We start from the raw sequence: 15,734 nt of genomic DNA on the forward strand, positions 1-15,734 counted from the left end.
TCTATCAGGAGCCCATTGCCACATTTTGACGTGTAAATAAAAGGAAAACCTATCTATGAATTTGTTATAACTTCTAGTGGCCCTTCTTGGATATAGTAGTGATGACCAATAGCTTATCTCCTTCTCCTTTCCTGTTTCATCCCTATTTATCTATAATAATTTAGTGCTAATGAAGTAGTTGGGGTAATTGAACAAAACTAAATGCACCAAATAAGTACAATATCTGAAAATTTGATAACTATGTGCAAAAGTGAAATCCACATAGATATTAGTGGCCAAGTATCATGGGAAATTTATGGTAATGTCATTAGGGTTCTTTAGTATTTCTCTCATAAAAACAAGCATGGGCTCGTCAACATTAGAATCATCATAATACCCTTGAATGACTAATAGGAGAGAGACCACTATCTGATATAGATGTTTGAGTGAACAAGTTGGAAAAGGCAGGGCAACTTCATATGCACTACTAGGGTTTTCCTATAAAAAAATGATTTTCTCTTCATCATGCCACATAAGGAATAACTCAATGAGGTCTTTATCACAATATACTTTGCTAGGCGTGGGTAATTTTAGCATTTTGGCTAGGGATTCTTGAGAGACTTCAAGGAAGACTTGGTTATTAGCCGGACATAGGATATTTCTTATATCATGTTTCAAATTACTAACCAGTAACATAATAGAGTTAGAATCGAAGTGTAGGGTTGGTAACACTGCCCAGAGGAGCCCGGTCTTTACTAGAGGTTATACCGCAGAGTGGTTGACTCCAGTACTTAAATCTTTCCCGAGCGTACAAATATCAATATTAAGAACCAGGGTACCTAGAACGTGAGCTAAGGCGTCAACAAGGGCATCATTTGCGGAACTCTGGGTCATTTTCTTTAATAGCTAAAAGGGAGGAATGAATAGTAATGCCAGCATGCAAGAGCCAGGTCTCGAGTACTTACCAGGTTTCCATCATTGATTGCAAGGTTGAACGTTCAGAGGACGAGCAGAGATAGGGTTTAACCAAGGCAAAATGATGCACACTACGGTATTTCCAACGTTTAACACCTAATTAAACGTGCATGTGATGTATTTACAGTCAAGTATGCTACCCCATCTCTATTATCTAGATTTAAATGTGGTAGGACTAATGTTTAATAGATGTATGCCAAAATTGATGCGAATCGAACAGAGTAGTAGGCAGAGGAGTGGCAGTTAAAGCGCATGTTATTTGCAACCTGAGGAGACCATGAACTATTGATCAGTTGAAGAGTCGATCGTTGGATGGTTTTGTGTGACGGAGAGGATGTTAACATTGGAGCACTTCCAGACTCGAAACATTCTTTCTCGTCGGATCTGGGGCTTAATGACCATACAATTGTTTCGGGCGGAAACGAGAACATTAGCATCCACGCACTTTACGACCCGGATGAACTTCGGTCGTTGGATCTAATGCAGCCTTACTGTTGGATGATTTCGGGCAGAGCAATGTGATGTGAGTGTGAATATACCATAGCACTCGAAGACATGATTCTACATAGTTGAATACCCTAGGTTAGCAGAAAACTAAGGATTTGTATGCGCGACTTTAACTCAAGATACGAGCCAATTGAACCTGGTGACTAACTTATAGCTAAAGATGTATTCATAGAAAACGCGAGCCAAACTTGAATCTATAATTAGGAAGGAATATGCATCCATAAAATTTCCTTCTAAGATTTTCTAAGATATAAATAAAGCGTTAATATAGCTACAACGGGTCCTAAAACTTCCAAAGCTTGTTTAAGGCATTAAATGGTTTTGTCTAGGGTCAAAACTTTGTAGGCAAAGCCTTCAACCCTCCAATGTTATTGTACATGTTGAGAGCTTTCTAATGGCACAAAGATAACCTCAATTAGAGTTTGTATAAGGAAGTTATGCCTCCCACTAATTGACCTACATTTTTTACCATCATGGTGCCAAGTAGATGCCACATCAACTCTCATTGCTCATACATGTTGAGCTAGTCATGCGTTAACTTTCAAGAATGTTCTAGAGGTTCCAAAATCCTAGCCTTAATTGGGAGTTGAGGCATATAAAATCCCTAACCCTAACCCTAAATGACTATTGAGATATGTTATACCCTACGCTGCGAGTAAAAGAAATAGTTCCATTCTTGTTTTATTGATTATTGTTTTGTAGTTGAGTAGAGCAAGGGAGATGTATATTATAAGTAAAACAAAGGATGTGGAAGAACCTATAAAAGTCATACAAGGTTGCAGAGTCTGTGGCAACTCTATAGTGAGTTTATATTTCTTTATATTTGCATTTCATATGTGATAATGAAAAGGGAAAAGCATAGTCCTCACCTTTTGAGTGGATTTTTCCCATATTCAATTTCCCAAGGTACATCTTGGGTTCATTGTGTGTACAATGTGGTATTTTTTTTAGTCTTTGTTATTTCATTATCAATGTATTTCCATGTTTTGAGTGCTAACCTAGTTATATTAAATTGTAATCTTAAGTAAATGATATGCAACAAAGATCTTGCAAAAGCTAGTAAGATTTGTTGTGACAAACTATTCTATTGGAATTATCCAATCTAATTTATAAATCAAACTACCTCATTTCCTAATACAACCAAGCAGTAGCAAGAACAACAACAATACAAGAAAGCAACACAAGATTGACATGTCAAAGCTTGATAAGGATTTTATTCAATATAAAGCAAATAAAAGATGTATGATGCCCTAATGGATGTTGAAAACTTGAAGAAAAAGTGCAAGATGGTGCTACAATAACCTAAATAAGCATTCAAGGACCTACCCAAACCCTCTAGATCCCTAACACAACTTACAAAGTTGAATATGTAGTTGTTTTGCAAAAGGTGTTGCATGATTTCGCTGCAATATGTGTACTCCATCAACAATATTAGCAAAGTATACAATGCTAGATTCAACAAATGTATTGAAGCATTGAATACTTCCAAGTAGACCTTTTAAGGAAGTAAAAAAAAAATCGAAGAGCCCATAGGCCTTTAGATCATGGCAGGCATATGCTTAAATCAAGAAACCTTGAAAACTGAAATGTGAGTGGCTGACAAGACTAAGGTTGTGGTAGATGCAACTCAGATGAAAACATGTTGGCTCAATTCCAATTAAACCAGACTGAATATTTTTTTCAAAAAACATCCTCAATGTGTTACAAGACCAAATGGAAGAATATATGGGCTGATTCAATATATATGTCAGTTTGTTATGCCAAGATTAAATCTTTGACAATCTAATGATACAAGTATAGATGTGAAGATGTGAAAGGGTAAAGGGCAAAATCTCTTTTGTACATATTCAACAATTATAAACAAAGATATAGGAATTAGATTTGTACAATATTATAAAGACCAAGATCTTGGTAGTCGTCTACGACCTGGTATCCAAGCTCTAAGGTATAGAAACTCTTTTTGACATCAAGAAGCGAGTAAATTGTTGTCAAAATGCCAAGGATTGATAATGTGTTAGTGATTATTAGTTACAACTTATGAATGTGTAAATTTTTTGTAGAAAGGTAATTTTTAAGTTTTGTATTTTTTAAACTTGGATTTTTAAGTTTGTATTAATTATAGTAGGACAAGTAAAACATTATAAGTTTGCATAGCCAAACCACAGGCTAACATGGTTATATCTTAAGATCCCATTGGACTAACCATTTAAAATAACAAAATGTATTAGTCAATTAGAATTTATAAATTTATGACTTTTGAAAAAAAGTCAGCCCTATCTTCAATTCTATATAGACATTTATTCCATAATGAAAAATATTTTAAATTTTACTTTCTTTCATATATAATTAGTGGCATTTCTTTTGCTTGTTATACTGATGTGTGTTAATGAATGAACATCCTAACCCACATTAGAAAATTGTCATAAATCAGCCATATGCTACCAATGATATGCATGTACATGTACCACATGCATATGCCATGAATGCATCTATTCTAACAAGGGAGGGTGCAAATTTACTAGGTAGGTGGTGATATCAAAGTTCAAAATTAAAAAGCAAATGTCATTATTTTGCATATTCCTATGTTTTGGAGGTAAACATATTTTGGCAATCATGCCAAAAATACCAAAAAAATCGAAGGCATATTATCATTTATGAGAATTCCAGATCTGTCAAAAAGATTCTTCTTTCACAAGTTACTGTGCGTTTCAAAATATCATCTAATTTTGTACCTAAAAAGATATACGATGACAAAGACAAACAGTCAAAGTTCCTCTTCTGTCAGAATTTCAAGCAGGTTACAACACTCCTTTTCAAAGATATATTTGACAATTTAATGCTTCCGTCGTAGATATAGTAGGTTTACAAATTCCCAGTGAAAATACAATGTCTAGTGGCAAATTTTTTTTATACACATCTGATTTATCTGTACTAAGAGTTATAGTGAGCAATTAATTTCCAAATTCGTGGTGAAAATACAATTGTCTAATGGCAACAATTTTTAATACGCATCTGATTTTTGTGTACTAAAAGGAGTTATAGTGAGCAATAAATTGCCAAACTAGAGTGTAAATCAGTTATAGGTTGATAATGTTCTGAACCTGAATGCAACAAAATTAAGCAAATGGCTATATAAATTAGTAATGTCCTACCACTAATTGCCAAAAAAACACTAATTTTACCAGATATTTTAATCAAATATCATTTACAATAACAACTTAAGTATTGCATATATGGTATAAGAACTTGTAGACATCAAGCCCTCTTTAGCATTCTTTGTGATCCCCAGTTGGCCACTTCCTACTGGACCAAAACTATTGTCAAAATATTTTCACCAGCTCACAAAATATGAACTCATAAAGGGAACAATTAGTATATCCGATGGCACCAATGAAATACATTCATACAATCGCACTCTTGAATAATTATTGCTTGTATTAGATGTCTTTTCTGTAACGGAAAAACCCGCTTGTGAAAACGAAACTCTCCATCTCGAGAATTCACTTTAAGGTATTATTTTCAATTGCTAATGTATGAGATGTACATGCTGAAAGAGACTAGGATTTGGAACTGACATGTAGACATTTGAACATAACAAGATTTCTCATTATGTCTTGAGGAGGGAGAATATTGACTTGCTGGAGCTGTGTTTTCCATCATCAAATTGAGCATTTTGAGAGGACTTGAATGTTTCTAAGAAAGCTTTTGCATTTGCCATCTCTGCTTTCTTTCGTGCTTTGTCCCAACCATGTTCTGTAGCAAGTATCTCAATAACACGTGGCAAAGCTCTTCCAGCTGCATCTGTGTCAAGAAAGGCAAGCCTTGACCGCCTAGCAATAAAGTCAACTGCTGTCTCACAATACTCGTTCCGTGCACAGTAAGCCACCTCTGCCTCCAGAAATGAATACCCATGTGCTAATCTTTTGCCCAAATGTTCAGTCTGCAACCCATGGAATCAAGATTTTGATTTAGAATAGAACAATTTGACAAACTTTTATCTAGAAAATCATAGGCAGAGCATATGCATGTTCCCAACCATGTCGATATTTCATTTCTTTATCACTAAAAGCAAGCCCACAATCGAGATTTCATTGTTATTCAATCAAACATCAGAAACTTGTGCAACTAACATTAGAACTGCAATAAAACAATGTTTTGATGTTATTTCTGCTCTTAACTGCCGTCATTTAATAAGGACGTTATCCCGCTGACTTGAGATACTTCTGATACTGGCTACAAACGCTTTGGACCTGAATGTGATAGCTATCTAGATTTCAGAAGACAAGCTATCTAACAAATTTCAAATGGTAGTTAGAACCACCTCCGTGAAGGAACTAAACCACATGTCAGGCAGACACTTCAAGACAAATTTCACGAGCCAAGATTGATTACAATGGTAAGAAGTACTACAATCCAATTAAAAGTGGTGTAAAGGTGGAATTTAGCTGATGTGTACCCCCTTGGTTCTGTGCTCTATTCAAACTTGGCAATAAATTAATACATCAAAGGAACTTCAGGCTAGGTTGCCCTGAATTAATTTGTAAATTTTGAGAAAAGTACACAAGCAAACAAACAAAACTGCATTAAAAACACTATAAACAGCTCGTCTTAAAAGAGCTGAAATGATGTATTGATGCCACTTAATCTGAGGATGAAATTTCTGTGAAGACTAGAGATAGATAGATCTACTATGAAATATCGAAGTGTCTAGGCAAAATGCATTGAATTATATAGTCCCACTCCTTCAGAATAAATTCAACCTGCATCTGTCGTGGTTTGCATGTTATTATACAGAACCACAGCATTTGAATGAGCACGGTTATCATACAGAACCACTGCATTTGAATTAAACGACAATATCTCTTGGAAAAGAAATTCAGTTAGGGAAGGAGTCACATAGAACCTGTGCTATTGATGCAACTTTTTCTGCCATAATACCATATGCATGTGCCAAATGTTTGGCAATAGCGGTTTCCATTGTCCCAGGAACAACCTTCCCTGAATGTGATTTCTTCATGCGAACATACTGCTGTGCAATTTGTGTGAAGGATGCAGGGTCCCATTGATCTCCTCCAACAATTTGGAGATGAGCTGTTACGCATCCAGTTGATGGGCTCAATTTCCCAACCTTAATGGCTGCATCAACTGCATCCTCTGCCATGCTGAAACCAAAACTCAAGTTAGCCATATAGTATCAGTCCCAAACACCTGTTAGCAAACAAATAATGGAATGAGAACCATAAAATACTGGTATCACCTCCTATCCATATGCCACCAAATAAATCCGTAAAACTATAAATCAATACAACAGTACATAGGTCCATGAATGCAACCTCTGATATCTAATTCTTTTTCAGAAACACAGAAAAAAGCTCCACCATGTAATATACCTAATATAATATGTAATATAATGTAATAAAACCTATAAGATAATATAATTTTATTATTAATTATTTGTACAAATCAGTGTTACTTGGGAGTGGGAGCGAAAGAGGGGAGCGGGAGCGAAAATGGGTGCGGGAGCAACATTTTCAAAAGCTCCCGGTTTGGGAGAGAATCCCGGAGCATTTTATATATATATATATATATATATTTATATATTTTGATACATATATGTCAACAAAAACATGTAGAATTATGAATTAGGTATAAAAAACATAGATTGAACCATATAACAGCAATCATCTAGAAGTTATAATCTTCATCAACCACGTCCACAAGTTAGTAACATACTAACATACAACATATTGAGTCTCGTGATTCATCAATCTTAAAGTTTCAAGCTTTCAAAATTCAATATATAACATTTATCATCATTGATCACCAAAGTTGTACTTGTAAGCTAAGTGTAACCATTACAACAAATAATATCTAACAAGAAATGAAATGTTATAAAATGAAATGAAACAATTTTCAACTTTCATGAAGCATCATATTCATAATTCATTACTAATGAGTTATAATTGCCAACTTCAAACTTAAATTGTCATATATTTTTTAAAAAAATATCATAATAAATATGAAAGAGTCAATAGTTATAAAAACTACTAGAAACTAGAAAAGACAAGTAAATCTATTATCTATTGCTTATGCTTGGGCCTCTTGCCACCACAAGAAATTTCTAGTTTTTTAGTCTTGTTGGAAAATCAGGATCTTTGTCATTAATATTACCCTCTAAGCATTAATATCCAGAGGTATCTTTGTCATTACCTTTGTATCTGTACAGGGATATTTGTCATTAATATCACCCTCTAAGCATTAACATAAGATAGAAAAAGCATAGCATGTCAAGTCAAGATTTTGTTTGAGTGATGCATACATTTTTAGGAGGGTCATGATAGAGGACTTCAACAACCAATGTCACTAACATCAAGGTACATAAAGGGATTGGTGCTCTTGATTAAATATGAGTTCCATACCCTAATAGATGACAAAATTCAAAGGAAACATTGCAATCCTGAAATCCTGAAAAACTAATAAGTCTGCTGGATTTTGAATGAAATCTCAAATTCTACTTTCTCCATATGAAATCCAATGAGGTCGGAACCACTCTCAAACATCCTGAGTCAATTTCATGGTAATGTTAAAAATTTAAGTAAAAGGATGAAAATGAAGATTACCATGAATCGCATATCAATACTAGGGCCATAGGCTTGATCATTAAGGTGCCCCACTCAAAACTTATTTGTTTCTTTGAAAAAAATGCATTTGGAACATTACTACAAAAAAAAAGTTGCAAAAAAGGCTACACGCTCCCGAGTCGCTCCCGCCTGGATCGCGGATTGAGAGTAGGATTGCGGGGGGGGGGGGGCGGCGCTCCCCTGCAACACTGGTACAAATAATAAGTTCGTTAATAATAAAACATATAATCCAACTAGAAGAGGGAAAAGAAATCCATATAGGATAAATTTAATATGCTTTACATTTGACTAGTTTTGAGTTTCGATTAATTTGCAAGAGCTCTCATGACAATACAGATACTCGTTGACTGGTCACAAAGGTGAAAGGCTAAGTAACCTGACACGTGGATTCGGGATTCGTTGGATTCGGGGATTCGAGTGTCAGATTTGGACACGTTGACCCCCAAGAACAGGACACGTTCGGATACGTTATATATTATTTTATTAAAAAAATGTATATATATGTAGATATGTATATATATATATATATATATATATATATATATGTTGACAGTGCTGGACCCGTCAACATGTCAAGGGATCTCCTTGGTAAGAAGTCCCAATTAGACCTCAGACTGTTTGGTGTAGGAGTCTAGCAGTGGGTCGTACGGTAATGCCTTGACCTTGATTTCACACAGAGGCAAGTAAGAAAACTATGTTGGTAGCAAGGGTGTGACATATGCAGTGAGCCAAAGAAGGTGCATGAGAAGTTCTAACTTCTAACACACAAAGGTTGACATGAGTGCGCACCTTGGAAACCTGTGATAGCATGGAGTTAAGAAGGGAACACAAGAGCAAGGATGCATCACAACATGGAAGGCAAGTTATCTAGCAATCCAAAGTGATGGTTAAACCAACAACACATTTCAGAAAGATTCATACATACATACACAGAAATAGCTATACATGCATGTGTAAGCAAACAAATACATATATCATTTAGAGTAAACAGATAGCTGAAATACAATACAACATATGCATGAAACGTGTTGGATCTTGTTATATTAAGAAGTGTAAGTTCCAATCATACAATACATCCATGTCCAACCACTAGTTCCGACAGCGGAACATTACAGCCACAACCGCCTACTCCTCCAAAGAGATGTACTAGCTCTATGTACTGGAGAAGCCAAGGCTCGTTACAATACTATCCAAGCTCTCTCTAAGATAGTCCTATCGGAAGCTTGGTTGACCAAAAGCCCTTACAATGAGTTATGAGGGACTATTTATAGCAAAGGGTGGGGTGACCCTTGACATTCCCCTTTGTGACAGTTCATCTACCCTCATGACTCTTCATCTACTCTATGACTGTTACATCCAACTATCGACACTTGAACTTACACTTGACAAGATGTTACATTACAATGCACATGTACCCATGTGAGACAAAACGGCTTGAGCAAGCCTTGCTAGACATCACTATGACTCGGACAATTGTTGGAAGACCAACTCTTCAACATCTTCATTGTGATTGACAATAGCGAACTGATGCCAAGATCGATAGTCCGCGATGGTGTCCTTGTGCTCCAAGGTGACATCTTTCTAGAACCTGACTCTTGCCTCCATAGCATCCAGGTACACTGCTCGAGCTCCTCTATCCAACTCGTCTGAAAGCATGTGCATCATTGTCTTCAATGTGGCTGGACCAGCAACATACTTGTGCATGATGTCTACACTAATGGGCAAGTCTGGGCTGGTGGCAATGCGCATCAACTCGTCAAAGTACGAGTCAAGCTCTAGTCGGACCTGTGTCTTTATCTTCGCCTGGGTGAGAGTCCCAATAGATGGGATCGCATGTGCGCGCACCACAACATCCATACTCTTGAATACACATGCATGGGAAGCCTGTAGACTGGTGATGAGCTGCGAGAGCTCTTCATAGTTCCAAATCTGACTCCGGATGCGTGCCTTCAGCTCGACCGCTTTAGGCTTCATCATCTTAAGCAAGTGAAGTGGGGCTCCCTTGTATCTCATCGTCCATGTTTGCATGTAATCAACAACAGCATGCATGTTCGACAAGATACGTGCTCTTCTAGCACATCGCGGTTGCCATCTGTTGAGATGGATGATTGCCTTATGCATGGTACCAAACTTCGAATACAACGCCCGCATAAATGTGTCAAGGGACAGTACTTCATCTAGTATTACCTTCTTCAATTCTGCTTGGGCAGACGCTGTCACCAACTCTCCTCCTTGCTTGTCCATATGTAGCTCCATAGCCATTCGCTCATTCCCAGCTATCAGAAAGCGAACACTTGAGCTAGTGGCTTCGACATATACTCCAATAGCATCGGCGAAGGCTGTTGGATGTTTGCGCACGTCAGACACGATCAATCATCACTCGTTCCTCATACTGTGCAGCGGATGTATGATCTTCCAGAGTTGACACTCTGCGAGATTGCACAACTCTATGTTGAGACTCGTCGAAAGAGATGTTGTGCATCCCTCCTTCCGGCTGATCTCCAAGGATCTCAGTGTCTCCTTGGTCGCTTGGGACTTGCTCATCTTCTGGATGCAGTGAAGCTGGTGGGTCGACCTCTTGGTGGTGAGGCATGAGGTCGATGTCTTGCTCTAGCTCCTGCTGCTCCATGTCCGTATCCATCCATTCAAGCGCTCACTCTATCTCCTGAGCGAAGTCCTGCTCCTGCGATGGTTCACCCTATTCACTTGATGCCAACTATTCTGATGAGTCCACTACCTGTACGGGCATTGTTTCATCCGTCTGCACATGTTGCGCCCCCTACTGTACCTGTTGTTGTTGCGCTTCCCTCTCCTGTTTGCGCAGCTCTTGTTCCTTTCGAAGTTGCTCCTTCAACTCATGCAACTCCTCCTTTGTTTCTCCCTCTCCCTTTGCGCGATTCGCTTATCGCGTTGTTGCCTCTTTGCCTCTATAACCATCACTACTTTCTCTACAAGTGGATCTGCTCGAAACTTGCAACTTTGCTCTTCCTCCATGCGATCGACAATCTTTCTCTTGCCCTTGTCGTGCACTAGTATGTTCACCTCTACTATTGTTGTTGCTTCTGGTGCTCTTTGGGATGCTGCTTCACGTTGCTTCGCTAACCATTCCACAACAAAGCCGACCTGTTCATTGGGTCTGGAGAAACTGTAGCAATATCTCCATGGGTCCTCCTCTGCCCAATGAAATGCCCCGTGGATCCAGTTGAACTGTACTCTCGTGCAGTGATCTTTCACAAGACAATGTGGGTCATACGGATTGTAACTTCGGAGGTCGAATGGATACTTCTTCATCTGCTCTGCTTCAACATCCGCATGCTTGAAACTCCGGATCTCGTATAACCCGATGCGCAGCAGAAGAGCGGGCCAAGGTACCTTCTTCTTCCGGTGCAGCCTAGTTGTCAATCCTACCGAGATGTGATATGCTACTTCCTGCATGACGAGCACGTCCAAGGAAAACTTTGGTAGAACATGCGGAGGCTTCTCCGCATTGTACATCGTATGAAAGTGTCGGACGGTGAGGCATACCAATCAGCTATGTCTATCAGTTCCTCCATTGCTGCCATCGACATGCAGGGTGGATCTTGTTCGAATATCATCTTGTAAATCAGGGTGACAAAATGATTGGACAGCCGTGTGATAACTCCTTTGAAGCTGCATTCGAACAACATCTTACAATAAGTGTTCACAGCAGTCTCCGCCGATGACCATGCCCACTTCAAGCCCGAGAACTCCTGTCGGGCACAGACTACATCCAAGATGTAGGCGGACATGTAGATTTATGTGACTGTTGAGCCCTCGTTACTTGTTCCTTCAGCTGATGAGCCAACATACCGGACCAGTTGCATGGTTTGCCCTCTCTGGCCAGTTGGTCCAGCGCGATCACCCAACTCTGTGGGAAGGTTTTCGTGCTTTCTTGGCCATACAGTCGACATGCAAAGATGACCAAGTATTGATATGCCTTTCGCAGTATCTTCGTCTTGTAGATCTGGTTGGGTGTCATCCTGAATCTAGCTGGCTCCTTTACCCAGTTCTTCAGAATGTCTCTGGAGTTGGCATTATTGCTGGGTAAGCTGAAGGGAGTCTCCATGATAGTCACGGGCTCCGACATCTGATACATCTCATCATAATCCTCTGCCCTGAAGGTTGCAATCTTCGTCCCGCTGACACTGCTCAAGGTCATCGTCTCAGGATCAGTGTGCAAGACAATCCATTGTATCATGTCCATGCATGGAACACAAGGTATTTGCATGCAATCTGATACAAGCCAGACTTGTGAATGTTCACGTATACCTAGCGACCTTCGAGGTCTTCCCCAAATGTGCCTGTAAATGCATCATTGACCTCTTGCCATTTCAGTTTGATGTCCTTGTCTAGAATCAACTTGGTATCTTCATAGATTGGTAGACTTGCGAACACTCGCTCAATCGTTGCTCCAGTTGCACTTCCATCAGTGTCCTTTGATCCTACTCTTTTGGAGGCCATTGATCCTGAATTGTTAAGAGGCAAACAAACACCTACAAAGCGACATGCATGGCAAGAAATCTGTCAGCGAAACCAAAGAAAATTGGAGGAACGGCATAACACATACCTAGGGAAAGACTGGCAAGGATTGCGCAATTTCTTCTGGGAGGCTAGGTGACTGGCTGCCAGAACTGCGCAAAAGGCAGTCTGGGCTGTCTAGGAGGCATGACTGGCTGCTGGAATTGCGCAATGCGCAATCCAGGCTGACTGCTGACTACTGGAATTGCGCAATGCGCAATTTCAGCTAGCAATGGTTATAGGCTCAGTGACTGCATTGCGCAATTTTTTGGGCCAACAATCATTGTCCCTCAGAATTGCGCAAAGCAGACCTGGAGAACAGCTATTGGGCAGAAATGCGCATTTCCTGAGGGGAAGACAGAGCCTTCCTTCTCAGGATTGCGCAATGCTATCTTGGTGAGGCAGAGTCTAGGCCAAGGCTGCCCAGACCCGCCGACGGGCAACTGAAAGCAAATGTGAAAGTGAATGCATGGCGATATTGAGTGTAAGCAGAAGCAAATGATCGCAATGCAAACAATGAATGAGAGATTCAAAAAACGGAACAACATGCATGTGGGTGAAGCGAGTCGCCGAATCAGTGACTGTTCGTGCAAAACAGTTTCATGCATGCGACAGCAATGAGATAGTAACAAAAACTAAACAGTGCTAGTACAAGCATGTAAAAGACAACAAGCATTCAAAGAAATCAAGCAAATAGCACTCACACAAGCGAAAACACAAAAAGCGATAAAAATGTTGCAAAAGACAAGTTGAGACAAAGCCTTTCCTCTTAGGATTACGCAATGTTGTCTTGGTGAGGTAGAGTTCGGGCCAAGGCTGCCCAGACCCGCCGACGGGCAACTGAAAGCAAATGTGAAAGTGAATGCATGGTGATACTAAGTGTAAGCAGAATCAAATGATCGTGCATGCAAACAGTGAATGAAAGATTCAGAAAATGGAACAACATGCATGTGGGTGAAGCGAGTCGCCGAATCGGCGACCATTCGTGCAAAACAATTTCATGCATGCGACGGTGCTAGTACAAGCTAGTATGCATGTAAACGACAGCAAGCGTTCAAAGAAATCAAGCAAACAGCACTCACACAAGCGAAAACACAAAAAGCGACAGAAATGCTACAAAAGACAAGTTGAGACCACTTACCTGTGAATAGTTGAGCTGGATGTGTCGAAGAGTCCTGGATGTGTTGTGGGATGTCAGAGCTTCAAGATCGATGTGAAGAAATGAGCTCTGAAATGTCGAATAAATAAGTTTGAAGCTTATGACGTGCATGCCACAAATCTAGGAAAAAGCGACACTTGGAGGAAAGATTCTAAAACGATCTTTGCATGTAACCTCCAACTGCTAAAAATAGCTCCCTAAAATCTAGGGATAATTTTTGCATGTTGCTTTTTCTATTCCGAGATAAAGCAGCTCATGCATGCAAGTCAATTTTCCTTGGTCTCGGGTGGAACTGGTCAAACCAACTGCACATGCAAGAGCCTGCTCAACTACTAGAAGAAAATGCACATTTCTGGAAAGGAGCTAGGCTAACTACCCAGGAGATTTGCGCAATTTCTGGGCAAAGCAGCTAATCGCTACCCAAGATTGCGCAATTCCTGGGCTGAGCAGCCCTGCTGGGAGGAATTGCGCAATTTTCTAGATGAAATTTGACCAGCAGAATTGCGCAATTCTGGAGCCCAGCAGGGTGGTAGACTGAATTGCACAATTTCTGGAAGGAAGGCTGGTTGCCTTCCAGAATTGCGCAATTTCTTGAGGGCATTGCTCAGCCTGCAGCTAGACCAAGTCCGGAGAAACAACCTATGAGAGGAATGCATCAAGCTTGAATAGACAGGCTGTGTTTCTGCAAGAAAATCACTGAAGCTTGTGCACTTGACAAAGAAAGACATGCTGTTGTGAAAGGTTGTAGGAAGGCTCCAAAACGAAGCTAAGGCAAAATTTTGGAGGGTGGTTGTAGCCGCTACAACAATATATTAAAAATTATATATTTCTTACACAAATTCTTATTCATGATACAAATTCATTGATTTCAAACATAGATCTTCATCTAGATGTAAGTTTTATTGTTTACAAAGTAAGTTAGTAACATTATAACATGCATAGTACATACAAAATTCAAATACAATTGTAATTTGTGACATGTCACATAAATGATGAATCATAAATTCTAAATTCATAAATTATAATACATATTCAATTCATCAATGATCCAATAGGAGAAAGACAAGATAGTAAGATAAATGCACTGACAGTTGTAGTTTTCTCATTAAATCATCAAAATCAAGATGTGTTACATAGATAGTGCAATGCCAATGGCAAATAGCAATAGAAAATACAAAACTACAAGTATACAAGCCTCAAGGCAGTAGGTAGCTCATGAGTCATCATCAAAATCAGCGTCAATGTCCTCATCATCATGGTCACCACTACTCTCCTCTGCTGCATCCTCCTCCCCTGTATCCAAATATGTCTCTGCATCTGCTGGTGTGGAGGATGACCCCTCTACAGTATCACCATCATCAGATTTAACAGGGTCTAGCACTGGATCATTGAGATCCATGTTGGCCAATGCCAACTCAACACTGTTGTCCAGACCCATATCATCAGGAAAGACATCCCACATATTTGTCTTTCCCTTCAACCACTCTTCTCTCTACCTGTAAATAAGGCGGAAGTTGGTGTGCACATACACCATTGTCTCTGCCCTGGACTGCTCAAGCTTGCACTTCTTAACACTATACAAATTCCCATATGTGCTCCAATTCCTCTCGCAACAAGAGGATGAAGTCACCTGAGAGAGGAGCCTCATGGCTAACTGCTGTAGAGGAGGGCTTGTTGCCCCATAATTTGCCCACCAAGAATAAGTCTTCTTAGGCCCCCTATCTCTAATCAGATCACATCCTACAAATCGACCAGTGCCAGTGGAAAACTCTACAAAGGCATCCTCCACCTCATCAAACAATGCTTTATCCTAAAAAACCCACCTGAATGCATCTTTCCTCCCGTGTGAGATTTCACCATCCATGTGAGGAGGAAATCTGCGAGAAGGTCCACCATTCAGCCACTCATGGTTGTAGTATTTTGGTTCAATGAGT

General features: G+C 39.5%; 1 protein-coding gene across 1 annotated transcript in view; it reads right to left on the reverse strand.

Moving 5' to 3' along the window:
• Positions 1-4,619: 4,619 nt before the first annotated feature.
• SDP6 (FAD-dependent oxidoreductase family protein) overlaps positions 4,620-15,734 on the reverse strand; it is a 265,513-nt gene continuing 254,398 nt past the window's right edge. The window contains exons 5-6 of the mRNA XM_089445527.1: positions 6,365-6,623; positions 4,620-5,401 (exon numbers count right to left, since the gene is read on the reverse strand). Of these exons, the coding sequence (XP_089301653.1) occupies positions 5,069-5,401; positions 6,365-6,623 (592 nt within the window). The 3' untranslated portion in view covers positions 4,620-5,068. The remainder of the gene's footprint in view (positions 5,402-6,364; positions 6,624-15,734) is intronic.

The sequence above is a fragment of the Pinus tabuliformis genome, chromosome 9, assembly GCF_031772625.1.
Source record: "Pinus tabuliformis cultivar Carrire ecotype Pingquan chromosome 9, CPIR1, whole genome shotgun sequence".
NCBI lineage: Eukaryota > Viridiplantae > Streptophyta > Pinopsida > Pinales > Pinaceae > Pinus > Pinus tabuliformis.